We start from the raw sequence: 27,053 nt of genomic DNA, 5'->3' as shown, positions 1-27,053 counted from the left end.
AAAACATGGCCTTGTAGGGGAGGCATTTTTTTTTTAATCCAAACCACAACACTAAACTAAGCGTCATTTCAACGTGCAATAAACAGAGCTTTCACAGAGGTGTTCTGCATCCTGTCCCCCACACTTCCCACTTACAGCACACCTCATGTCAGAGCAACCACGTTTCCACTGCTCACCAACCCCACGTGACGTGGGGAGTGCTCACTGCAAAGAGGCAGCAGCATGACGTTCCGGTGCTTGAACACGTCTCTCAGCTTGTGAAGGACCAGCCCCTCTGCTTCACAGAAGGCAAACGAGGTCACATGGAGTTTATCATGTGCCCCCATGCCTTCCTTTCAGCATCAAGAGAATCAGAAGACAAGATGTTTTAGCATCCTTAACTGAGTTCTTGTGTGATTTCCATGGCAGGACTTGAGACTAAGAGGTTGAGAGTGACTTCACTCAGCACTGTCTCTCCAGCAACTATCACATAGTAGGTGTGCTAATCTGCTAGGGTTATCTTATTGGGTGGTTTGAGCCACAGAACTCAATCAGCCTAAGTTTTGGAAACAGAAATGCAAGTTGAAGGCATTGGCTTGAATAGTTGCTGCCAGGCACGTGTTGGCTTGAAGATGCACTACCCAACCTCTGCCTTAATCCTTACCTGGCCTTTACCAGATGTGCACCTCTGGGTCAGAATCTCTCCCTAAGATGTAGTTGTATCAGATTAGAGGCCCACCCCACTCCCTCTAGTATGACCTCATCTTACTAATTACATCTGAAGCTACTCTATCCCCAAATAAGGTCACATACTAAGATACTGGAGGCTGGATCTTCAGCATTTGAATGTGAGTGGAAAATAATTCAACATATAATGATAGGTGTTCAATGAATTCAAATCAGATACATGAATAAAAAATAACTGAGAGGAAAAATACTATTTGTGCCGTACTGAGTAGATTCCAAGAACATCCCATCCTCTCTGAAAAAGTGATACATGCTGGAAACCAAGTAAGTGTGTCAGACCTGGCAATACACACCTGTAATCTCAGCACTTGAGAGCCTGAGACTGGAGTGTCACAGGTTCCTGGCCATCTCAACAACTTAGTGAGGCCCTCTGAAACTTAGCAAGGCCCTGTTTTATAATTTAAAAAAGTAAAGTATGTGGAATCTTTTTTTTTTTTTTTGCAGTACTGGGGATGGAACCTAGGGGCATTCTACCTCTGAGCTATGCCCCCAGCCCTATTATTTATTCTTCATTTTGAAACAGGGTTTCACAGAGTTGCAAAGGGCCTCATTAAGTAGCTGAGCTGTCCACGAATCATGATCCTCCTATCTCAGCCTCCCAAATGCTAGGTTTACAAACATGTGCCAACACTGTAATGCACATGATATACTTTAACAAACATATCAAAGTCAATCACTAATCCAAGCATGAGAAGGAAGGAGGGGTGGGAATGGGACAGGGATTGGGTAAGGGCTAATTGAGTGATGTGTGCATGTATGCCTCCACCATCTCGTATCCCATTAGGATGTATGACTACAATACACCAATAAAAATTTACAAAAATAAAAACATACTCTAAACTCCATACAGCACATGTGAAAATATATTAAGAATGCTCACTGATGGCTTTTGAATTAAACTTGTTTAACTTCCATCAGCCTTAGCTTTCATAAGTGTTGCTGTCCGAGTCATTAGACAAATTAAACTATCTTAAGTTGCCCATGGTAATGTGGCTAGACTTGTGCCCTGTTGGCGTCTGGACAAAATTGCTCTCTGCTAAGCCAGTTCACTCTTATCTACCAATAAGGCAAAGTTGGTTCATATTTCCCAGAATGCACAGAATATCTTGGATCCACCATGAAATTAAACAATATCTTTTGTTTCTTGAATCACTGCAACTGTGCTCCTCCTTAGCTCAGCAATTACATAGGCAAGTGTCCTTAAAAGACACATCCTTAGCTGCAGAAAAAGAGTGTGTATGTACTGATCGTATGCACTCAAGGAATCTGAGGCTTCTAGCCTCAAGTAGTACTCTGGCTGATATGTGGCTTAGAGACCCTCATGTTGAGACAGGGCCAGTTGCAGAAAGTGGCTCTTCACTTGGAAAGACAGAACTCTTGGTCTCAATCCCTCCATGAGTGCTTTAAAAAATGTGAGAATTTCAGCGAGACATTGTGGAATAGTCCTGTAATCCCAGTACTTGGAAGGTTGAGACAGGAGGTTTAAGGACATACTCAGTACTGTATTGAGACTTCCAAAGACCTAGTAAGGGCCTGTTTCAAAACAAACAAACATTTTAAAAAGACTGGGAGTTTAGCTCAGAGATAGAATGTACCTGGGTTCAAATTCCCAGTAAAATGCATTCTCTGTCTGTCCGTCTCTTTTTCACACACACACACACACACACACACACACACACACACACACACCAACAACTTCAATATTGGCATGCTGACTCTTATTTGTTTTGTGTTGAATTTTCAAAACCAATAGTTCGCTCTTTTTTTTTTTTTTTTACTCTGGTGAGAAGTCTAGACATTGTGTTTCACTTATTCTAACCATATTCAGTTTTCTTGTTCTCCATGTAAATATTTATGGGACAGGAATGGAGGAAAATCAAGAAACACGTCATGTAACTAAGCTTATTGATACCACTGGACTTGCCAGGTCATATGGATAGGAAACTTACAAGTTGGATGCAGCAGAATTATATCTGGAGTTTATATCCCAGCTAGAACATTTAAAAACTCTTTGAATTTAGGGACATCATTGACTTATCTGGTCCTCAGCTTCCTCTTCTGTTAAATACACATGAATAATACCTATCTCATCTACCTTCCTATATGGTGTGTGAGGCTCGGAAAGATAACAGGTGAATGCTCTCAGCGACCTTTGCATTCAGTCCTTGGCTGAGCTCTTGTGATGATGATGGTGAAGATACAGGTCCTCTGTCCAGTGTAGTTAAATTGGCCACCATTTCTCTGCACTTATTTCTTCACCGTTAAGCATCTGAGTGGCTTCGCATGCTTGTTATTATAGGGAGGTAATGTTATAGGTATGGCTTAAGTTACCTGTTCCCTTTCTCTTCTTACCTTCCTCTATTCACCTTGACTAGTTTCATCCTGGCATGTGCCATTGTTGCATTTACTCTTGGATTTAATGTGTCAATTGCCCACCCTGGGCATGCCATTCTGGCGTTATTCTGTACGACAGACCAGGGGCCCTACCTTTAAGAGCCTTGCAATCCATTAGTCTTCAAGATTGTAGCTCAGTCGTATATTTTGTAGGTCCTGTGATCCAGAAAATAGTCATATTACTTTATCTTTCTCTTTTTTTTTTCATTGATATACTAGGTATAAGATATTTTCTCTTACTTTGATATTGCATCTGTCCTTCTTTCTTAGACATGAGTCCTTCTGGAAAGCCATTCTCAACCAACCCTTTTGTTTCTTATGTTTCTCCTCTTGTGGCACACGGCTTGTTGTACTGTCAGCCCTGGCTTGCCCGTGACTCCTGCCAAACTGGAGCCGTGGAAGCACCTGTGCCACACCCCTCCTGTTCACCATGGTAGCCCTCCAGCCTTCAGTGGTCTAGGACATGCTCAGTGCTGAGTTGTACAACATTTACATAAGTATCATATTCTTGCCTATTTGAATAGTTCACTGCCCTTGCTTTCTGGCAGGCTCTTCTAATTCCATTTCTTCCAAATCCAACTATAATTCATTTTATGACAGCCTTTTTTTCCACTTGGCCAACTATTAGAGTCTAAAACTTAAACAACACACAATGAAAGACAAGGTCGTATTTTATTGCCTTTGCCTGTTCCAATAACCAGAGTAGACATCTTTCTACAAGAGATGTGAGTGCAAGCCATCTGATGTTTATCGTGTCAAACAATGGATTGTAAAATGCAGAAGAGAGGGAAATGGGAAGGCTGTCTACAACAGGCACCTGCCCTCTAGAAGCTTATAGTCTTGTGTGAGGCCTATAATCTCCCTGTGAGAGACTGGATCATTAAAAGTTCAATAAGATATGTATCTTTTGTGAATTCATAGTAAACAATTTAGGGCAGTCATAAAATTATGTTCTGGGGTCAGAATTAGATTGGTACAAATATGACCATTTAAAAATGCAATTGCTGACTCTTAACTGTGTCATGGCTTCTCAAAGTCAGGGGATTATTTTGGCTATGTTTAGGTATCTTGCTTTGGGGAAGGGATGGAGATGAAGGAGATAATTTGATTAGAAGCAATGGGGCCTCATCTTTTCTGATGAGTAAAAAAGTTTATGTTGGCCAGGTGTGGTGGCGCATGCTTGTAATCCCCATGCTTGGGAGGTGGAGACAGGAGGATCTGTTTCCCAATTTAAACAAATACAATTATAAAAATGGATCTGGGAGTGTAGCCCGGAGGTAGAAGGGTTTCCAGGAACCCCAGTACCACCAAAAAAAAAAAAAAAAAAAAAAAACTTAATGTCATAGAGTGAGAAGAAAGTATTCTGGAAATGTATGGAAGCCAGAGGTACCTCCCTCTACACAGATTTGTACGTGGAAGGCTTGTTTTCTCCTTTGATAGAGGAGTATCTCGTTACCCGTAGCATTATCCCAGTGGATAGAGCACATGATTCTCTTTTGAACAGTATGACTTAATGTTCTTAATTTTCCAAGTCTAACAACAGACCCTTAGTGATATTCTTAGTGGGATGCCTTAGTCCATAACATCCACAAGGCAGCTGCTATCGCTGTCTGTCCAAGCTCCTTGGTTTGTGTATATGCTGATCTCGTCCCTTATAGAGAAGGTGTCTCATCCTGCATCCGTCCATTCCCCACTTTAGAAGCAGGCAGGGGATCCTCTGGATGTTGTGACACAGTACGTAAGACAGTGAGATTATTCAAACTCACATCTGTAGGCGAACTGTGGGCAAGTTACTTAAAGGCAAAGATCAATCTCTTTTATTTTGCAAATTTCAAATTTCACTAACTGTAGTTGTATTAACCATAGTGCAGGTCACTTCGATTTGTCTTGAATATGGATTTGACACTGATATTTCACTGGTGGTTGTAGTGAGAACCTCACTCTCCTCTTTCTTTAGAAAAACAAGCAGACTGGTGAAAGAAGATGGTTTGTGAAAATCTGCTTAGGATTGAGGTTTCCTCTGGATTCAGAAGGAAGGAATCTGTACTCAGCAGTCATTTCAAATGCATGTTTCTATCCTTCCCTGAGAAAACGTTTTTCACCCATGGGTCTTGGCATGGTTTGGTTCTCTACTTGTTCATCTGCCCTTCTGTCCACAGAGATATATTTGTCATGGTAGTAGGCAGCTCCAACTGCCACTCAGGGCAGATAGAGATGGCCACGTGTGACTAGGGTTGGTAGTAAACACCCACATGGCTGAATTGCCATAGCTCTCATGATATGGAGAGCAAGTAAAGAAGTAGCCTCAGCGAGTCTGTTTCCTGCTTTTGATACTTTCTTTTAGTTATGCAAGAGGTGCCCCTTGGGTACAGTAGATCAAGTCTACACAAACCTTTTACTTTTTTTTTTTGAAACTTCTTGTGCTGTATAATTATTAGAAAATAAATACAATCATAGTGGTCCTAAGATTAGCCTCCAGGGTCAGAATTGGATTGGTACAAACTTCATCATGTGCCCTTTGTGACCTCTGACAATTTGTTTAGCCCCTTTAGCATCTTAAAGCTCTGTATCTATAAAATGAAGATGCTATCTAATCCCGCATCATGGGGTTATGGGCTGCATTGAGAGAGTTACGTCTTTGGAACATTTAGGACAGTAGCAATTACATGGTAAGGACCTTTCTAATTATATTATTGGCATTGGTAATATTATTAGGAACATTGTCATTGTCATCAACATTATTAACCCACCTGGGTTCTGGATCTTAAGATGGAAGGGACAGGATGCCAGGCTTTCTTGGTAACCTCTAACTTTGCCTCGGATCCTTTGGGGATTTGTGAGAACGTCTTAAAAATAGCTTGTGGTTAACTCATCTCATTATAAACCTTAGGAATGTCAGCCCTCATCTCGGCACACAGAGAGATCAGTCTTAGGTAATGGAAAGGACCTTGGGTTTGGAGGAAGACCTGGATTTGAGCTCCGGTGTTCACTTGGTGGCTTCAAATTTTATACTTCTAACTTATATATGAAATTAGATAACATGTAGGAAGTGACTGACATCGACCGCTACTTAGACGGTGCTCATGCATAACAGCTGCCTTGGCCAGCTTTTAAATTCATACATGCTCATAAAAAGGTGTGAGCTGCTCTTTCATGTACAGATGGGTGAAATCTTGCTGTATGAGCTCCCTGCAAGAAATCTTGCCCTGCAAAGTTGGGATATTCCCCTTCTGCCTCCCTTAGGAGGTCCCCACCCTCCCTCCACTAAGGTTTCTCCTCCTTTGTCTGGACTCTCTCCTGGGTCTCAGTTTCTCCCTAACTTTCACATATGAGGGAAAACTTTCAACTTTTCATTTCTTCGTGACTGACTAATCTCACTTAGCATAGCATCCTCCAGTTGTACCCATTTCTCTGCAAATGGCAAAACGTTGTTCTCCTTGGAGGCTGAGAACTCCATTGTGTATATATCTCACACTTGTAAGCTCTAATGTCCTGCACGGGGAGGGGGTGGGTTTACGATAGAAGCTGGGGGAGGGCTCAATGAGTGCTATGTGCTCAGACACTCTGAACGTCATCATAAAGAATGATTACAATGCACCAATGCATTAAAAATTAAATATAAAAAGACAGCATTATAATTCAAACCTACATAAATGGAGGGGAAATACCAGCAAAGTCTGAATGGAAAGATAGGAGAGGAGGAAGGCTGATCTTGATTAATGAGGGTCTACATCCGAATATGTGTAAAATTATGAATATGACATGGTTAATCTGGACAACCATTGGTGGGAGGGGGGGAAGGGAAAACGGGGGTGGGGGGAGAGGGCACCAAATATAGTTTAAATGTATACTATTTATGTTCAATAAAAAAATTGTTAAAAAATAAAATAAAATTATAGGCCCACCACAACAAATACAGTGAATGCTTAAAATAAAATTTACAAAGATAAAATTGCAAAAAAAAAAAAAAGTTGGGATATTCTAAGAGGGACCTGGTTTTCAAATCAACAATGTGGGCAAATGGCTCATGGCTTAGCCTGTTCGCTGTGCGCTGAGATGCCCAGGGAGTAGACCATGTCTCTGTAAGAGGATGGATGAGGGGACTCGCTTGGGATTCATCTTTGAATCCACAAAACATCTTGAATGTTTTTGAGTATGTGCATGGGTGGCTGACAGGTATTGAGAAACCAGAGGCAAGGGTCAAAAACCAACAGAGGAGGTCCCTGTTTTCAGGAGTTTACAGTCTAGTTCGAGACAGATACCAAAATGTACTTATCAGGTCCAACTTTGACAAGACTTTTAAAGGACCTGGCAGGATCCTCTGAGCCCATGGGACAGTGGTGACCAAAATAAGCAAACCATTTTTGTAAGAGGCCATTGCTACTGGTCAGAAATATCCCTTGCTTTGGGGACAGCAACATTTTTAAAAGAAGGCTTCATTTTGCTTTAGAAAAATGCACCTCTGAAATACCTGTATCTGGGTTTCCGACTTGTACCAAGTGCCATTAACATTTGAATGTCACTAATTATGAAGGCGTCGAGAAAAACAACCTCTCCACTGCCTTCTGTAACTCCAAATGGAAAATTCAGATGGAACATTTTGCAAACATGACACCTCGTTGTGAGCCCACTGCCTACTCGCCTACTCAGTCGCTTTGTGTTTTGGGGGCTGGTGTTTATCAGGCTCATGAGATGGCTGCTGTCCTCTCTGTGCTTCCTTGTCAAAGTCAGATAAGTTGAGTGAAACAAACCACTTTTGCTGAAGTCTCTGATGTGAATTATCGATTATCAGTATATCTGCTGTTTGTTGTTCTCGGTTCTGACCTCAGGGCACCTTCAGGCTACTTCATACAAAATGAACTCTTCCATAAGCCAGTTAGAGGACTAAGATTTGTCTTTTGACCAAAACAAAGTCAGATTTTAACCCATCTCCAACTCTTTAAAATATAGAGTATGGGAGCCTGGCAGATTTGGGTAATGAGCAATTCATAATGGTGCGAATATGACAAAGTAACTCTACTCTCTTTGAAAAAGAAGATAATAGGATGTACTACATAGAATTCTTGGTAAACACGATAATGTAGGCAAAGCATTGGCGAATTTTGCATCCTAAGTGTGTAGAACAATGACATAGTTGGTGCTTGAGAAAAGGTTTCTTACCATTATCACCATCATCATGTGACCACTGCTATCAGCATTGTCTTCTTGTTCATCACCATCACTACTACCATCATCACCACCACCAGCATCATCATCATCAATATCTTGCTCATCAGCATCACTACCACAACCATTATTTTCTTGATCCCCATCACCACCACCATCACCATCATCGTCATAACCATCACCATCATCACCATTGATATCATCATCATCACCACCATCATTACCATCATTATCACATCACCCTCATCACCATCACTACCATCATTATCATCATAACCATCGCCATCATCATCACAATCATCATCATCACCATCATCATCATAACCATCATCATCATCACCATCATCACCATCATCATCACTATCATCATCATCACAATCATCATCACTATTATCACCATTATCATCACCAAGGTCACTATCATCATCATCATCATCATCATCATCATCATCATCATCACTACCACCACTACCATCATCCATGTCATCTCTATCATTACCACCACTGTCACCATATTCATCTTAGTTCTGATTAAATAGCAGGTTTTTTTTTTTTTTTTTGGTACTGAGAAGGGAACCCAGGGGCATTCTGCCTCGGAGCTATACCCCCAGCCTTACTTTTTATTTTTTATTTTAAAACAGGGCCTCACTCAGTTGCGAATGGTCTCTCTAAGTAGCCGAGGCTGGCCGTGAACCTGCGATCCTCCTGTTTTAGCCTCCCAAGTACTGGGATTACAAGCCTGTGCCACCACACCCAGCTCATTCACTTTATTTTTTTCATTTTTAAATTTTGTGTGTGTGTGTGTGGCGGCTCCAGGGGTTGAATTCATAGGCATTCTACGTCCAAGTTATATCCCCAACTCCATTTTATTTTTTATTTTGAAACAGGGCCTCACTGAATTGCAAAGGGCCTCACTGAGTAGCTGAGGCTGCTGGCGAACCCGGATCCTCCTGTCTCAGCCTCTCAAATGCTGAGATTACAAGCATGTGCCACCATGCCAGGCTAGGACTTCTTCAATAAGACCAGATCAAGTTGAAATTTGGGTCCTCCCACTTAATCTTTTACTACCTCTCATAAGCTGGGAAATATTCATCTACTTGTTTAGACCCTAAGTTTTCTTGTAGTGAAAGAGGCCATGATGCCTCCCCTCACAGGGAGCACGAGGATCAAGGTGCCTGATGCGTGGCAGGGGATGCCCAGCATCCTCCCCTCTCCCCGGGCTCTTCAGGGGCAAATGATGCTGGACTGGAAGGGACAGGTGTGCTTAAGGATTTCTAGATGATAAAACACATTCCTGCAGATTTCCTTTATAAAGATCATAAAGGTCTCATTAGGAAGAAGATTAAGCCCCATTTTTTGGGTGTCTTTCCAGCTGTCTCACCTGTGTACTCTTGATTTCTCCGTCTTTGATGTTGGTCCCAATTCATAGCATTAGTGAAGTTTAGATGGTGACAAACATTAGAAATTACTTAGTGTAGTAGAGAGGTTTTTTTTTTTGTCTGTTTTAATAACAATCCATAAGAGATTTTACACTGCAAGCCAGTTCACCCACATAAAGGCTTCATGAAACAATACAGTACAAATTCCTACTCTTCTGCTTTTATCCCACATGGTATGGTATATTTGAATAATGCTGGTGTAATGACCTCTCCATGGATATTACAAGCTGGAAGATCACAGGTACAGTTTGAATAACACCAGGGTTGTGTGTCAAAAGTACCTTTTGACAGTACTGGTGCCTGAAGTGGTACATCTGGTATGATCCCTGGTATCTGCTTTTTGAAAAACAATTCCCAAATTACTCAAGGGTGAAGGCCCCATTTTCTAGCGCATCCCTCTGTGTGTTTTTTTTTTTTTTTAATCTGAAACTCTTTTCTCTCTTTACATATTTTGTTTGTTTCTGTCATTGCTTTTAAGTATTTTGAACACCTTTCCCAGAATATAAGTGCTTTCACCTGGAAGTCCATCCATCTTCATCTCTCCTCTTCCCAGATTGAAGGATGGAAGTTTGGCTTTGCCATTATCAGTGAGGACAAAGAGTTCCTGGTTCTTGGTGGCAGCCACTGTCCATGTTTGCTGAGCTGGAGTAGTCCGGCTAGGGAGGATCAGGATCCACGGCAAATCCTTCTATGGAGTCTGAGTAGCTACTATTTAAAAGCTGACTGCCTACTGCCTTGGAGATATCTCTAGGGTATGCTTGTAATTGTAAATATCAGAATGGCATAAATACTGTTTACCTAGATTTCCCTTCCAACTTTAGGGATCTGGACATTCAAACAAACAAACAAAACAAACAAACAAAAACTCACCACTAGTACCTGCGAGGCACACCAAAAGGTTGAATTCTTCCAGGCAGCCTCACCTCCTCCTCTCTTCTACAATTTAATTACAAGTGTAATCACTTCAACACCCGTACATTCCCTCCGGTCCAGCATGATCTCCGTCTTCATAGTGAAGAGTCTCCGTGATAAGCAGCTGTCCACCAGAAGGGTAGATGAGCTCCTACAAACCTCTCCCTTGACGAGCAAGAAAGACCCTGCCAAATGAAATCTGAAATTGCCTGGCTGTTCCCCTCCGCTTGCTGGAGTTTTCATAATAAAGGAATTACAATATACCTGCAGCCTTAAATAATGGGGTTACTTGAGGATGCAGCTTCACTGGAGAATTTTTATTTTATATTTTTTAGAACAAGGTTTTATTTTTCACTCATTGTGAGAGAAGGGCGGAAGCAAGATCCTGTAGTTTTTCTTCATAGCATCAATCACTGGGGTTTCGTGGTCGTCCGTGGGTTGCTTTATCGAAAGCCTGTTGCCAAGCTAGGCTCTAGGGTCTATGGAGACATGGATGACTCTGGGTATCTCTTCCCATGTCAATGAAGGTGAATTCATGAACCTGGTTATTTAATGCATACTAGGAGCCAGGTCCTGGGTATGTTTTGTTCATTTGTCGGAGTTTGTTTCTTAATTTGATCCTTGCAATAATGCCATAAACTCACATATCATTGTTCCTATTGAAAGGAAGCAGACACTGGAGCCAGATGTATCACAACAATTTGTTTAAGATCCCATGGCCAGTCTGCAGAGAAGCTGGACTTCTCTTGCAAGTAGCCAACAACAGTTCCAGTACCGCAATTAGCACAGCTAACCGTACCACTCTGTTATCAATCAATCCACATCTCTGACATTCCCCAAGTATTTCTATCCACTTATAGCGATCTCGCTGTCTCTCTGAGCTTTCTTCATCCCATCTTTCTCCCTCCCTCTGTTATCCCCCCTCTCCCCAACTCCCTTCCCCTCTTCAAAAACAAAGTAAAATAATAGTGAGCTCCCGCTGGATTTTATAACTTTGCATACCATATATTTAGTTTAGTAATGAAAAATTCCTGCTCCAGGCAATGCATAGAATAGCACTTCTAATGTTTTTTAAACAGCTATTAATGTAGTCAAGCACTGTGTGTGCGCGCGTGTGCGTGTGTGTGTGCGTGTGTTTTTTCTCTTCTTCTACATAATCATCTGCTTGGTGGTGCACTCTGCAAATGAGAGCGACCGTCAGAGGAGGAGCAAACCGTGACTGAGGGGCCAGGCCTGCCTTGCAGAGGAGTCCCATCTGGGCTTGGTTTGGGGAGCAGTCAGATGCTGAGGGGGAGGTCAGCCAGGCGCCCTCTGCTCCCCCTCCTCCGGCACCCTGATCATCCGCCCATCGCCTAGCACACACCCCTGCTCCTCATCGAGGTTTGACTGGGGCAGATGCTTTGTGGTGTGGGACTAGAACAGCTGCTTAGTGTATGAAGGAGAGGCGATACAGGATGGTGCAGCAGGTATTTTTTTTTTCCATTTCAATTTTTACTGGAAATTGGGATTTGAATGAATCAGAAGCTTTCCCCGGCTTGAAGCCCATGCTCTCTGGAATACGGAGTTTGCATCTCGAATCATGCCCCAGTCAAGGAGAGGGGCTTCTGTGAAAAATGCGTGCGCGGGGCGAGGGGGTCGTCTGCTCTGCGTGTGGAGCGAGGGAAGGCGAACCAGCAGGTTAATGGTGTCATTTTACATTTGCGTCTTTGTCCTGGTGCCCCTGGGGCATGATGCGGGTGAGCTCATTTCATTTCAGCACGGGAGCCTTTCTCTGAATATGCGCGATTTCTTGCCAGAGAAGTAGATCAGACCAGGCTACTAAACTCAAGTAAAACAACCTGTCAGCAAGACGGAAAACCGCAGGCAACCTCCAGGAGTGCAAAGCTGCTGCGGCCAGCTGGTGCCTTGGGGGGAGTAGGGGGTCCGGTGGCAGGAGCCACCCCTTTTCATGGCTGTACAAGCAGATGCAATCAGCAGGCTTATTAGGTCTTGACAATCCTTGCACATTTCTTCATTATCAGGACTGTGTTTAGTCCAGGAGACCTTCTTCCTGGGCAAGAAGTAGACAGGGGCCAAAATAAATGGGAGGGGATGTGCAAGAAGTTTTCCTGTTTAAAGTGGACACACACACACACACACACACACACACACACGTAAACACGCACGCATGCATGTGGGAAAATGCTCAATTATTTTCAAGTTCACTTGTGCAGCTATGAACAGGCACACTTCCTTCTCAGTGGAATTCAGAAAAGGAGTAGACCATTTCGTGCCCTGCCACGGAAAGGCGATTTCTCAGCTGAAGAGTGGTTTGCGTTAGATTTAGAGAGAAAATATTTTGCAAAGTCTAGCCTGCTGCTCTTTGTTCTCCCATTAGTTCACCAGAACTACTTTATTTAACCTCACAGGGGGCTGAAGGAGAGAAGGAGGATGTCAGGGGAGACAACTCCATCTCTTGAGTCTACCTAGGGGAGAAAGTGAATGGTATCAGGTGTTTTGGATGCTTTGGGGACGGAGGGAATTTTCTTTGCCAGAGGCATGACTGTCTGAATGTATGTACAACACACACACACACACACACACACACACACACACACACACACACACTGGGCTAAGTAGTCAGATTACAGTGTTTGTCTTAAAACAGCAATAATATTCTATTTCATGCTCAGTAAACTATTTAAATTAAAGCAACTCTTTTTCGGGCTGTTAGAAATCAGAGTGGGTTGCATTTTACTACTTCTATGCTCAGCTGCCCACTGGGGCATCGTGGATAGTGACGGGCTTCCACAGCCTCCTGCTCTTTCTGACTGGCTCTAATCTACTGACAGGTTTGGTGCACGGGGACGAGGAAGTCTCTTTTACCTTTATCCTCACAGACATTCTGTATTTCAAGCCTCTGCTCATTCTGCAGCAGCAATAGTGAGTTTTAGAAGGCGAGTCCCGGGCCTCTTCCCACGAATCCACCTACCCTTCCCTTTTGTGGATAGAGCTGTCAACCAACGAGATCCCGGTGCCGAGCGAGGGATGTGTTCGGTTTGCAGGAGCTCTTGGAGCAGTTGCTGGGTGATGTGGGCGACACTTGCAAAGTAGAATCACCCTCCCCGTCAAAAAGGGACACCCACAAACACCCGGCTCTGCAGATATCCCAGCCTCTCCGATCGTTCCCTTTATTTACGAAAAAGTAGGGGTTTGGCAATGGAATTAAAGTACCTGTGGTGCAGCCTCTACCAGTGAGAAAATATCTAGCCAGGATGCCCCCAGTAATCATGCCCATCACTGTCACCTACAAGAAGTTGGTTTCAACTTCCAACCAGGATTTACCATTACCCGGAGCAACAAAGCTGCCCTGAGTGTTAATATATTTTTTCCAGAAAATACGTTTCAGACAAGCTAAGAATCTAGGAACGTCACTGGGGAGGGGACAAAGGCATCTCTGAAGTCATTTGAAGGTGAAAAATAATTCCATAGGAAGTATAATGATCTTAATTAAATATTAGCTATAATTAGCCTAAAGTGCCAATGTTGGGAATATTAATCAGGGTCTCTCTGGAACGGCTGTTGGTGTTAATAAGTAACTGTCAGGGGTCCCACCAACATCTGTTTGGAAGTTCTAGGTACAGGAGGAAGTCTAGAGCCTCCTGTGGCTGGATGCTCACTATAGGCTCCTGGGCCGCCATCCACAGGATGCTTGGAGGTCCAGCCCTACGGTTGGAGCACAGGAGCCTGGGAAGAGCGGGGTGGCTTGCTCTGGTTCCATCTGGCCTCATCTGGCTCTCAACAGTTTTAGGACAGGCTTAGAAGGTTCCCAAGCGAGGCTTCAGACTCTAGAGAGGGCACAGAGGTTTCCTAAGCTGCTGATGAGTGATCACCTTCCTCATATGACAAACAAAATTTCTGGCATCTTATCTCAGCACCTGATACTCCAGGGTCCACCATCCCTAGAGCAAAGGTAAAAAAAAGATCTTGTGGCCGCGGTGTACGTGATACAAGGAATGTGTTTATTTAAGGATAGTAACCAACCTCTGTGCTCGGCGATTCCCTCGCCAAATGCGAGGTGTCTGGGCACCAAATGAAAACAGGCTTTGGCACAACTCTTAGTTTCCCTAAGAGCGGCCTGTGGCCCTTAGCTTGCATAATTATTTTATGGTTCTGGGCTGGAGCATCTTTGACTTCCAAGGTTGAGTGGGATTGGAGGCGCATTGTGTGCTCAGTAGGGCTCCAAACTTGCCACTGTTGACATCTAGGGCCTGCCGACAATCCTTTGTGGTGGGTGGCTGAACCGTGTACCATAGGGCATTCAACAGCCTACTAGATGCCAGAGGTACATCTCCCCCAGTTTTGGTGACAGCCCAGAATGTCTCCTAATGTTCCTGGAGCAGCCACGCTGTATAAGAACAGGTGGTGTCAAGTTCCCCACACAGTGTCTGGCACTCACCAGGCTGGAGGTGAGGGACGGTGTTGTTCAATTTGTCTTGTGAGCACCAGTGAGCAGAAGGGGCTGCCTTTTAGAATAGAGAAGCCTGAGGCCCTGGTGAACCTTGTCTCAAAAGCTTTTCTCAGAAGCCCAGCTCTGCCGAGCTTGCTCCACCTCTGTGTGATTACAATCAGAAGTCTGGTGACTGAAAGCAAACTTCTGAAAAGATTCTGAAAAAGACTTTGAAAAGATCCTTCTTGCACCATCCTCAGCACTGCCGGTCCCCAAGGCTGGCTGAGACCACCCCTCCTCAGTTTAGGTAGACTGCACCCCCTTTCTGTCTTTTCCTGTTTTTCTGCCAATATTATATCCTGCCCAAACTTCAGGCAAGAACGGCTTCTCCACTTTGTTCATTATCTGACAGTGTTCTCCCACAGCTATTAGAAAGCTTTTTCTGCAGAGGTGAGAGTAAATAATTTAGACTTTGAGATCTGCAAAGCCTCTGTCTTGGTCATTCTCCTCTGCTATGACAGGACAAAAGCATCCATGCTTTTGCAACATGTACACAAGTGAGCATGGCTGTGTCCCCATAAAACTTTATTTACAAAAGCAAGCAATAAGCCAGATTTTCTAAATCCTCTTAGCTACTTCCCCTATACTTCCTGCTGCCAGCTTAAGCTTTGCAGAGGCCAGGGTTCATATTTTTTAAGCACATATTCACCCAGCAATCCCTTGTAAGTGTGGCTTTGCAGGTAGCATGCCCCTGGAGCTGGGCTAGGGGACAAGGTGCAGGAAGCCCACAGGTGCAGACACAGGCGAGGCAGCTCTTGGAGTTGCATGTGGTATAGCCTCCAGCCCCGGGGAGCATGGGGCATGGGCAGCTTGCCTAGGTTAGGAGTCAAGGTGTCAAGGAAGGCTGGCTGGAGGAGGAGCCCTTGACTGGGAATTTGAACAACAAAATTAGATTCAGCAGGGGGAGGAGTAGGGGGCTTTCTACACTGTGCATGGACAGACTTGATGGTGTTGGCAGGACAGACCTCCCCTCTCCCAAAACTGGCTGTGGGCTTCAGGAGGGCAGGCACTTCTCTTTCCAACACAGCGCGATCTCGCTCAGATGCCAGCAGGGATTCCTTGCTTTGTAGATACGTAGGGGACTGTCTGTTTCTTCTGAGATCTCTCTGCAGCAGCATAAGGCCACCTGGTCATTGATGTTGCTGGTGAAAGTATTTTCTCCAGAGGAGAGTCACCTTGCTGTCTGTATTTTTGCTGCCGATGGGATCATCCCATGCTCCCCTCTCTGGCCATGCCTGTAGCTCTCACAAAGTCCATCTATTCAATCAGATTGGGCCTAGGAAGAAGGTCGCAGAGGCTGAAACCCACACCTGGACAGGGGCCGCCTCTGGCACTGTGAACTCCCATTGGAAGTTTCTCAGGATCCCATTTTTTTTTTTTTTTTTTTTGGCCAGCCTTAGAGAAGCAGTGTCCCCATGAGATTTCTGTATATAAGGACACGTTCCTGAATAGCCCAGGGAAATAAAAAGCCTAGTTAGAAATAGCAGAGTATTTTGTTTTCTTGAGTCAAGACCTTTGGAGTTGTAACAGAAAAACTAGCTTAAAGAAAATAAGACAAAGGTTACAGGGTTACACAAGAGGAATGCATTGGGAGAGCTAATATACAGCATGGGGATGAGAGTTAAAAATACCACACTGTATACTTGAAATGTGCTAAGAGGATACGTCCTAAATTAAATGTTCCCACCATGTACATGGGCATTTGTACAAATGGTAATTTGTAGAGGTAATGGACAAGTTAACTATGGAACGTGGTATTCTTTTCAGTGTCTACACTTATTGAAAACATATTGTACATCTTAAACTTGGATAATTTTTATGCGAATGATATCTTCAAAAGCTGTTGAACAATGGGATGTTTATTCATTGGTGTAACTAAGACATACTGGTGTTACTGAGTCAGGAAGAGGCACTGTTTATACCTCTCCTGTGGGTGACCTCACCTGTGGGCAGGTCCTCTTCCAATGGTGGATTTTGGCAGCCTGAGGTTTATATTATTTCCATTGCCAATCAAAGTGGAAAGAAAATTCCTTGCCAGTAACAATAACAGAATCCCAGGGTGACCTGGGCTACCTCACTAATGGGCTCACTAAGTAAATGGCTGTGAACAGACCCTCTGATTGGAGTGATGGAGCCTTCTGATTGGCCAGCCTGGAGTGGCAGAGCCTTCTGATTGGCCAGCCTGCTGTCACATGGCTGTATCTAGGGATGACCAGGGACTGAGGTCAGCCACATCTTCTCCTTGAGGGCCGAGTAGGAATGTCTCCCAGTAAAAACTCGCCTGCTATCCTCCAAGAAACAAGACTGAAGGCAGAATACCAGCAAGAATAAATGTCCTGTTATTTGTTGCTGTCGAGGGAGAATGGCCCTCTGCCCCTAACGTTACGAGAGCATGTTAGCCAGAAAGGGCCTAATTTCACTTCCAATGGTACAGACTATTGGAAAAAATTAGTCTGAAGCAGAGGGAGGCTTTTTTTCACTTGTAAAAGGTTTTAAACATATCTTAAGCTCAGCTCTCTTCAAAGTGTCATCTTTAACGTGCTAATTAAGGGTCCTCTAAACAAATGTGCCCACTCCTTGGTGCACTGCGCTGAGAACACCCTCCCCCACAGTCACATAGGTGCTGTTCCGGCCACGTGGGTGTCTCGGGCTCTCCGGTGATGAGGGTATGAATGGGAGGCGAGCGACCCTGACATCATTGCCCTGGTACCATTGCAGGAGAGCTAAAGTCACATATAAACAACCACAGACAGTGGGAGAGATCTCTAGCTTGTATGTGCTTAATGGCTAAGCTTTGGGTTTCTTTGTCTCCCCCTCTCTCTTTCTGACTGCCATCCCATCTCCTGAGACTATGGAAAATTTGAACCTCTAGGATACTGTTTCTTACGCCTTCTGAAAGATCCTCCTAGTGTGTGTGTGTGTGTGTGTGTGTGTGTGTGTGTGTGTGTGTGTGTGTAAGGTGGTAGAGCTATGAGGGGTGGGGGTGGTGTTGAGAAAGAGATGTTTCCTGAAATGGAAACATTCAAATTCAGTTATTTTTTTTAATTCTTTTGACTTGACTGTAATTATCATACTGCATATTTAGGCTATAACTGAAGGGTGAATTTTTATATAATATACTGTGTTTATAAAAAAAAAAAACCCGGGGTCTGGGAGTGGATACACGGATTAATGAGGCTAAGAGTTAAGTCCAGCTTCTTGCAGGAAAGCTTCAAGAGAACATATCACAGGGGACATCTTTGTCTAACCTAGGGCTTGGATTTTCACTGATTGTTTCATATTTGGTCAGCCAGCCTCGCAGTGTGCGCGCGCACACACACACACACACACACACACACACACGCGTTGGGGGTCATTAGAAGGGCTCTGCCCCATCCCATTATGTGAACCAAGTTAAAAAATGATTAATCTTGGATGCTCCGATGAATTATTTCTGCTTTCAAGAACATACTCGTTCAACGTAATCTCTCTTGGCACTTTAATTATCAATCAAGACTCTTCTGTCCTTAGTCAACTACATGTCTGCAATTTTCAAAACAGAAATAAAGAAGGACCCGACAGAAATACCCAATCTGAGTAGGGTGCAAACCCACAGTCTCGGAATATCAGGCTGCATGACTTGGGGAAAATGACTTTATCGCTTGCACCTCAATTTCGCCATCTACGAAATGGGCAAATGATTACACTTTTTGGGCATCCAGGGAGGATGGCCAGGACTGGTCCATCTCAGGCTGGAGGTCCAGTGCTGGTGGCACCCAGAAAGCAAAGGGGACAGGAGACCTTGGGCTGGGACAGGGGGGCAATGTGATCTTTGGAGCCTGCTCATGGTTTCTCTCCCTCTCTCCACCTTTCTTGATTTTTTTCAGGGTAATCAGGAAGCAGCGGCTGCCCCTGACACAATGGCCCAGCCTTATGCTTCCGCGCAGTTTGCTCCGCCTCAGAATGGCATCCCAGCGGAATACACAGCCCCTCATCCACACCCCGCGCCAGAGTACACCGGCCAGACCACCGTCCCCGAGCACACGTTAAACCTGTACCCTCCAGCCCAGTCGCACTCGGAGCAGAGCGCTGCGGACACCAGCGCGCAGACCGTCTCTGGCACAGCCACAGTAAGTGGGCTCAGACCACAGTGGGGGTACAGTCCACCTAGCAGGTGTCCAGTTCTGTGTTGGCCGCATCCCGGGCACCCTCGGGCTCAGGTGAGCAGGGCAGCTCTAACACCTCCTGGCCATACCTGCTCTGCAAAATTTGCCTTAACTACAAGCATTCTCTCCTGTTATTTAGTTAAATCAACACGTTTTCCGTGAACTGCGTGTATTTGTACAGGAAAACCTTCATCTATTTAGTTCTTAGGGTTTTGCCTTTTGCAGAATAGCATTGCTATGGAAAATTTTTAAAGCGGTTTTATAGAGATCTGATTTACATAACATATATTTCATATCTTTTAAAGCGGCGTACAATTCATTGATCTTTTTAGGCCATTTACAGATACATACACTCACCTCTAAGATCTACTCTTGTGATATTTCCATCATCCTAGAGACAAATTGAGAGCCCACCCTCATCGTGGCCCTCTGGGTCTTAGCTGAACGTGTTGAAGACGTATGCATGCTCCCGTGCTGTTGTGTATCCTGCCTCTCACGACTTTTACTTTAGGACCACAGGAAAGGGATATGAGAACTGTGAAGGAGACCATCAAAACATTTTGGTGGACGAGGGAATTGCTTGGTAGCTTAATGTTGGTGATTACAGGACTGTATTGACCAAGAAGAGTCAATTCAGTTGCCTGTGGATGAATTAAAAATCAGGAAGCCCAGAGATACGTAATAGAAACATTTTACCCCTACCACCAAGGACAACTAGCAAGATGACTGTCAATGGAAATCATCCCATTAAGTTGAACAGTGTTTAATTGCGGTCCACTTGCTAGAATCACGCACACCTCTGAACCTCGGTAGACCACACTTAGGAAACCTTATCAGCAGACTTCATTAGAAGCCCAGGTGCCCTGAGCCAGGTGAAGTGCCAAGACGTTGTGTAGGTGGAAGGTACTGCTGCCTCTTCCTTCTGCCCTGTAGCCTAAAACTAGTATTTGGGAAGAAATGTGAGTGGCACAAGCCTGACACAGTTCCTAGAGAAAAGAAAGTGCTGGATAAATTTACTGCTTAGTACTCGTTTATTATTTGAGTGGCTTGTTCATTTGCGGGCTGGTTTTAGAAATACTAACTAGCACCTGTTCCATTTGGAAGTTTTCTCCTGCCTTCCCTTCACTTTGCTGTTTGGATAGATTACACGTAATAAAATTTATCATGCCAACAGGTACAGTTTGGTGACATTCCGTGCCTTCACAGTGCCATGCAACCAGCACCACCTACTACTTCCTGAACATTTTCATTTTCCCGAAAGGAAACCCCACACCCATTGACTAAATAGACACGCCTCGCTCCTCCCTGTCCAGCCCCGACAGCCACCCGTGTGCCTTCTATCCATATACACTTGCCTTTTCTGAGTGGTCCGTAATATTAGAGTCCAGCATGCTATGGCCTCCCCTGTCTGGCTTCTTTTGCTCGGCATATTATTTTCAAGAGCCTTCCACGTGTGTGCTCCACCATGTGGATAGACTGTGTTTTGATTATACACTCCTGGGTCGATGGATGTTTGCGTTGTTCCGCCTTTAGCTCTTGTGATCCCTCGCTTTTTCCTCTTTGGCAGCCGTGCCTTTGGGTTGGGTTTATTAAACAGCGTTGCTGGGAGAGCAGGTGTCTGTTGCGGTGTGGGCATCCAGTGGTAGTGATGGGGTGGTGGTTTATTGTTTGTGGTTTTGTGACAATCGGTGGTGGAAGAGTCTCGGCAGGTTTCATTTTAAGTTTTAAAAATGCAGGGGAGCCAGGTGTGGTGGCGCAGGCTTGTCATCCCCGTGCTTGGGAGGCTGAGACAGGAGAATCACATGGGTTCGAAGCCAGCCTCAGCTACTGAGTGAGGCTCTTAGCAACTTAGTGAGACCCTATATCCAAATAAAATATTAAAAAATAGATCTGGGAGTATAGCCCAGAGGTAAAAAGCCTCTGGGTTCCACCCCTAGTTCCACTTAAAAATGGAGGGGTCTTGTTGGACGTTATTTATGAAGCTGACTGCTGTGCAGTGTCAATGGGTTCATTCATTCATAAATATTTATGTAGCATCTAGGGGAGCCAAAGAGTCCTACGAGGTGATGTGGCTGAACCAAGTAGACATGACCGTTCCCTTTTTAGTATGGGAGACAAAAAGTAAGCTCATTGCACAGAGCTCTATAGTTAAGGGGCCCCCCAGCCACACACAGTGACAGATGCTCTGGATCAAGGCACAGATGGATACTGTGGGAGGTGAGTATCCCTTGCAAGTGGGCAGTCTGGGGACATTCCTTCCAGGATATGATATCTGTGGTAAGAAAACAAAACTCTTTAGGCAGAAGTTAGGCCGAAGGAATACCAAGGTCAGAGGTTCTGAGGTTGCAAAGAGCTGGGCTCATCCCACGTGCTGCCATGAAGCCATTATGTTGAGGGCACAGCGAGGAAGGGCTGGGGGTGCAGTGTCAAGAGATGCACCAGGAGTAAGCATCATGGGTCCTCTCCCCTAGAATTGCATGTTGGGAGCCATGGGAAGCCACTGAAAAGAGCTCAAGCCAGAGAGTTATCAAATTAGACTTAGAGTTAGTGATGCCAAGCTTAAAAGAAATCTTAATCCTGGGGAGTTGGGATGTACAACATTGGTTTAAAAAAAACACTTTAGAGACCAGCACCATTGAATTTAAGTAGCACGTCATATGCCCACTATGTCCCAGGACTGCAGCACGCTAAAACAGTGTGCAGATTAACCCATTTGCCTCAGAGACCTGGGGTTCCCATAGATAACATAGGATCTGTGTTCTGCTAAGCGTGATCATTCCATGCCAAGTTTTAGAGAATGTGTCCAAGATGCCAAGGCATCATGATGGGAGGGGAAAGCCCTTTCTGAGGAATATGCCTCGGTGTCCTGGCTGGAGGAGTGTGCATCTCAGTGTTTCAGATGATGGGTAATAGGGAATTCAGCAGGAGGTGTACTGGTTCATGCAGCAGAGAATCTTGGAGGAGGCTTGGCTTTGGACACAGCGTGAGTCTCAGAACACGTGTCAGGACCCAGCAGGACCCATCCCTGGCTTTGATTACCTGCTCACTCCCATCCTCTGATCCTGCCCCCCAGAAGAGCAGGTTCTGGTCTTCACCACCAGCTGCAGAGTGAGAGATTGTAAGCTTGGGACTCACTCTCTCCCTGACTTGTGGCCCAAGGCTGAGATTGGGCACATAGCGTTTAGGGCCACAAAGGAGCTCTGTATAGACACACAAAGACTTTTACACCAGAGCCAACAGTCAGGTGCCCACAGAACGGTTCCAGAAACGTGCAGAATGTACATAGGGCTGGCCAGAGACACAAGTCAGTGGTGGCCCTGTGTGCAGAGGGGATTTGATGGACACATTTGTCGAGGGGAGAGAATGAAAAGAAAGTACAGGGCAGAGGATTGGAGAACCCATAGATAGTGGGATTTGGAGGAAGAAGAGTTAAATAGGGTCCATGTAAACGGAGCATTCAGACTGGGAGTTGAACCAGGAAAGTATAAGGCTGTGGAATCCAGAGGACAGAGTATAAACAGGGGGACGTGTTGAAACTGGCAGTGTGGGCATCACTGAAGGCCCAGGACGCAGTTTTGCTACAGGGGCAGGGAGACTTCCTAGGAAGCCAGGAGCTGAGGAAACAATGGGCTGTGGTGAGCGTAGGTACGCGTCGTCCATCACCAACATTTGGGGTGATGAGGAAAAAAATAAAACAAACAAGCAAAGATAGTGACTGAGGCAAGGAAGACGTTTGTAGGGTAAGTCATTGGTTTATGCCAAGGATAAAATCCATATAGGGGATCCAGAGAGGATGGGAAGCCAAAGGGGTTTCAGATAGAGCAGATAATCTTAGAAAGAAGAACCAATGTTTATAGGCTTAATATTTATATACAGTAAACTGTACATCTTTTTAAAAAGTTTTTATTGGTGCAATGTATTCATACATCTTAATGGAGTACAAGATGATAGAGGCACACATACACCCATCACTCAAAGAGCACAGTTTGATACATTTTTTTCATATGAATGTACCTGGGGGAATTGTTCCTGCTCTTAAGAAAATTAAAATATTCATCACCTCCAAAGATTTCTATAATTCCTTTTTAATCCTCTCTCCCTTGTCTGCCTTATTCTCAGGCAACTGATCTGTTGTTCGCTTTAGCTTAGTTTGCAGTTTCTAGAATTTTTTTTATCAATGAAATCCAACATTATCCCTTCCTCTCTTTTCATTTGTCTTTTAACGCAACATCACCTTTAAATCCATTCAGTAGCTCTCTCCTTTTCCTGGCCGAGTACTGTTCCATGCTGTGGATATGCCATATTTTGTATCTCTTTTTAGCTGTGGCTATATATTTGAGTTGTTTTCTTGGGGGCGGGGGGGTCCTTCAAAACGAAGACCCTGTGAGCATTTGGAAGCAATTCAGTTTTGAAACAGAAGAAGAGAAGCAAGAATAAACATGTTGGAATGCTAAGAAATTTTGAAACCAAGAGGTCACGGAGGACCATCTGTTACCTTTATTTCCTCAATCCAGCAAGCCTGGTGTTCCACTAACAGTGTAAGGCAGAGTCTGGAATGAGAGAAGCATCCCTTATCTGGACAAACATAAAGAAAGGGTTCCTGAATTTGGGCAAGCATGCCAGGAATCTTCTGATGGCGATTGATAGGGCATTAGAAGAACATGGGGCGCCTGATCCTGGGGCACGTGGCTGGGGTGGGCTGTCTGGCTGGTTGCTTTCTCTTCTCCAGCATATTTGATTGGTAGACACCGTTGCATCGGGGCAGGGTCGGAAGAATTAAAAGAGCACCGCCATTATAGGCTGAGGCTGGTGGGCTTCATGGCTGACCCTAAAGGATCCTGAAGGCTGACTCAATGTTTTGGGGGAAGTTCAGACATCATAAGGGGCACATCTCATGCCCCTTATGATGACACCTCAAATGATTATATAAATATAATTATCTCTCTTTGGCCAGGAAGAAAGATGCATCTGCTGTCCCTCATCCACTTGACATCCCCCCCTTTTGATATTGGGCATTTAAACCAGAAATATTTGACTAATCTCACTTAACATAATGTTCTCCAGGTCCTTCCATCTTCTTGCAAATGCTATTATTTTATTCTTCTTTATAGCTGAATAGAATTTCTTTGCGTGTATTTCCCGTAATTTTGCAATCCATTCATCTGTTGATGGAGATCTAGGTTGGTTCCATATTTTGGCTATTACAAACTGTGCTGCCCTGAACATAGGTATGCATATGTTACTGTAATTCTATTATTTCAGCCCCCTTGGAAAGATACCCAGGAGTGGTATAGCCGGATCAAATGGTGGATCTATTCCCAGTTTTCTAAGGAATCTCCACACAGATCTCCATAGCAGCTGAACTACTTTGCATCCCCACCAACAGTGTAAAAGAGTTCCTCTTTCCCGACATCCTCGCCAGCATTTGTTGTTGCTTGATTTCTTTACGCTTGCCACTCTGACTGGGGTTAGATGGAATCTCAGTGTAGTTTTGATTTGCATCTCCTTGATGGCTAGTGATGTTGAACATCTTTTCATGTATCTATTGGCCATTTATATCTCTTCTTTTGTGAAGTGTCTATTCAGTTCATTTGCCCATTTCTTGATTGGGTTGTTTGTTTTGCTAGTGTAGAAGTCTTTTGAGCTCATTGTATATTCTGGATATTAGCCCTCTATCGGGGGGGGGGGTGGCTGGTAAAGATCTTTTCCCATTCTGTAGGCTTCCCCTTTATGTTCTTGATGGTTTCCTTTGATGAGAAGAAACGTTTTAGTTTGATGTTATCCCACTTATTAATTCTTGCTTTAATTTCCTGAGCTTTGGAGGTTTTGTTGAGAAAGTTACTGCCTGTGCCTATGTGTTGGAGTGTTGGTCCTATGCCTCTCTCTACTAACTTCACAGTCTCTGGTCTAATTTCTAAGTCTTTGATCCATCTCGAGTTGATTCCTGTGCATAGTGAGAAGTAAGGATTCAGATCCAAATTTCTTAAATGAGATTAGTCAAGCACAGAAAGAGAAGGGACATATGTTTTCTCTAATATGCCCAAGCTAGGGAGCAGTGGTAATACCAGAGGGACTCCAGATGATGGAGGGGAAATCTCAGTAAAACTTGAACGGAAGGATAGGAGAGGAAGAAAGCTGAGGTTCTTCAATGGAGGAGCTACATATAAATATGTGTACTAGAATGAATACAACATGGCTAACCTGGACACTCTTTATTGGGAGTGGGGAAAGGAAATGGGAGGTGAAGAGGGCACAAAGCACAATCTAAATGTACACCTTTTCAATATGTTCCACTTATAAATAAAATAAAATACGGAAAAATAAATAAACCAGGAATGTTCTACCTCTCAGCTATACCATCAGCCCTTTATATTTATTTTTTTATTTTGAAACAGTCTAAGTTTCTTTTTTTTTCTTTTTTATTCTTTTTTGGTGGTACTGGGGATTGAACCTAAGAACGTTTTATCTCCAGTCTACAACCCCGAGCCCTATTTTTTTTATCCCTTTATTCTGAACCAGGGTCTTTATTTTGAACTAAATTGGGTGGGCCCCACTAAGTGACTGAGGCTGGCCACAAACCTGTGATCCTCCTGTCTTAGCTTCCCAAGTACTAGTCTCACTAAGTTTCTTTTTTTTCTTTCTTTTTTTTTTTTTTGTGGTACTGGGGTTCCTGGAAGCCCTTCTACCTCCGGGCTACACTCCCAGACCTCTTTTTACATTTTATATTTGGAAACAGGGTCTCCTAAGCCAGCGCGCGCGGCTGGCTTCAAACCTGCGCGATCCTCCTGTCTCTGTCTCCCAAGCGCGGGGATTACAAGCGTGCGCCACCACGCCCGGCTAGTCTCACTAAGTTTCTGAGAGCCTTGCTAAATTGTTGAGGCTGACCATGAACCTGCAATCCTGTCTCAGTCTCCCCGTTACTGATGTTACAGGGATATGTTACCATGCCCAGCTCCCTGACCCATTTTTGAGTTGCAATTTTCAGATATGCGCTCACCTAGGTCAGGTTTACTTCAAATTGTTTTTATCTCTCCATTTATTAGGTTCTGTTGCTCTTTCTTCCAAATTTCCCATTTTCTGCAAAAGAAATTGAATTTCAAAGTGGGTCAGAATAATTTTTTCCCCAGTTCTGGATACAGAGCCCTGGGCCCTAGTCTAACATAAGTCACTGTTGGATTGAGAGTACAGCTCAACAGTCAAGCACTTACCCAGCTTACAGGGATCCATCCCATTGATACTGGGTGCTCCTCTTACTGGGTTCCTGTCCAATGGATTTTGACACATGAAATCCAAACAGAAATAAAGGGTATAGAAATGCGAGAGTTTATTTTTAAGCCAAGGAAAGAGAGAAAACAAAAATTGCTCCACCCATACAGGGAGGAAGCTTCCCTGAAAGAGTATAGCCATTGAGGTTCTTAGGAAGTGATGCACTTTTATTCTTTTTGGCGGTTCCCCATCTGTTCTTTTGTGCTTGGTAACAACTGGGTCTTGGGGACCCAATATCTTTTCCCCAGTGTCTATCCCTGATTTGAATCTCTATTCCAAAGGTCAGTGGGCTCTTGCGATCTTCTGGTCCCACTCTTAACCCTCACTGTTATCCCTAGACCAACTATACTTCTCTATTTCTGTCCTTTATGTTAATGGCCTCTTTTAACCCTTCCTCATCTCAGGTCCTCTCCCCTGCCTCACCAGCACCGAAAAATAAGAGTTACCATCACTGTTAGAACAGCTAAGTTATTCTCTGTAAGAATATGGAGTAACCATTTCTGGAATAACGCTCTC

General features: G+C 44.1%; 1 protein-coding gene across 20 annotated transcripts in view; it reads left to right on the top strand.

Moving 5' to 3' along the window:
- The window catches only part of RBFOX1 (RNA binding fox-1 homolog 1), a gene marked incomplete at both ends in the record, with an annotated part of 617,808 nt that overhangs the window by 416,841 nt on the left and 173,914 nt on the right, over nucleotides 1-27,053 (top strand). For 17 of the 20 annotated variants that reach the window (XM_080704730.1, XM_080704728.1, XM_080704724.1 and 14 more), the window contains one exon: nucleotides 18,993-19,235. In XM_080704730.1, the coding sequence (XP_080560856.1) occupies nucleotides 18,993-19,235 (243 nt within the window). Of the gene's footprint in view, nucleotides 1-12,094; nucleotides 12,104-18,992; nucleotides 19,236-27,053 lie in introns of those variants that run through there. The other 3 variants (XM_080704727.1, XM_080704729.1, XM_080704725.1) reach the window with 2 other exon arrangements.

Source organism: Muscardinus avellanarius, assembly GCF_963383645.1.
Source record: "Muscardinus avellanarius genome assembly, chromosome: 10".
Lineage (NCBI taxonomy): Eukaryota > Metazoa > Chordata > Mammalia > Rodentia > Gliridae > Muscardinus > Muscardinus avellanarius.
The sequence above is the reverse complement of the archived record's forward strand: the minus strand, read 5'-3'. Positions and strand labels throughout refer to the sequence as shown.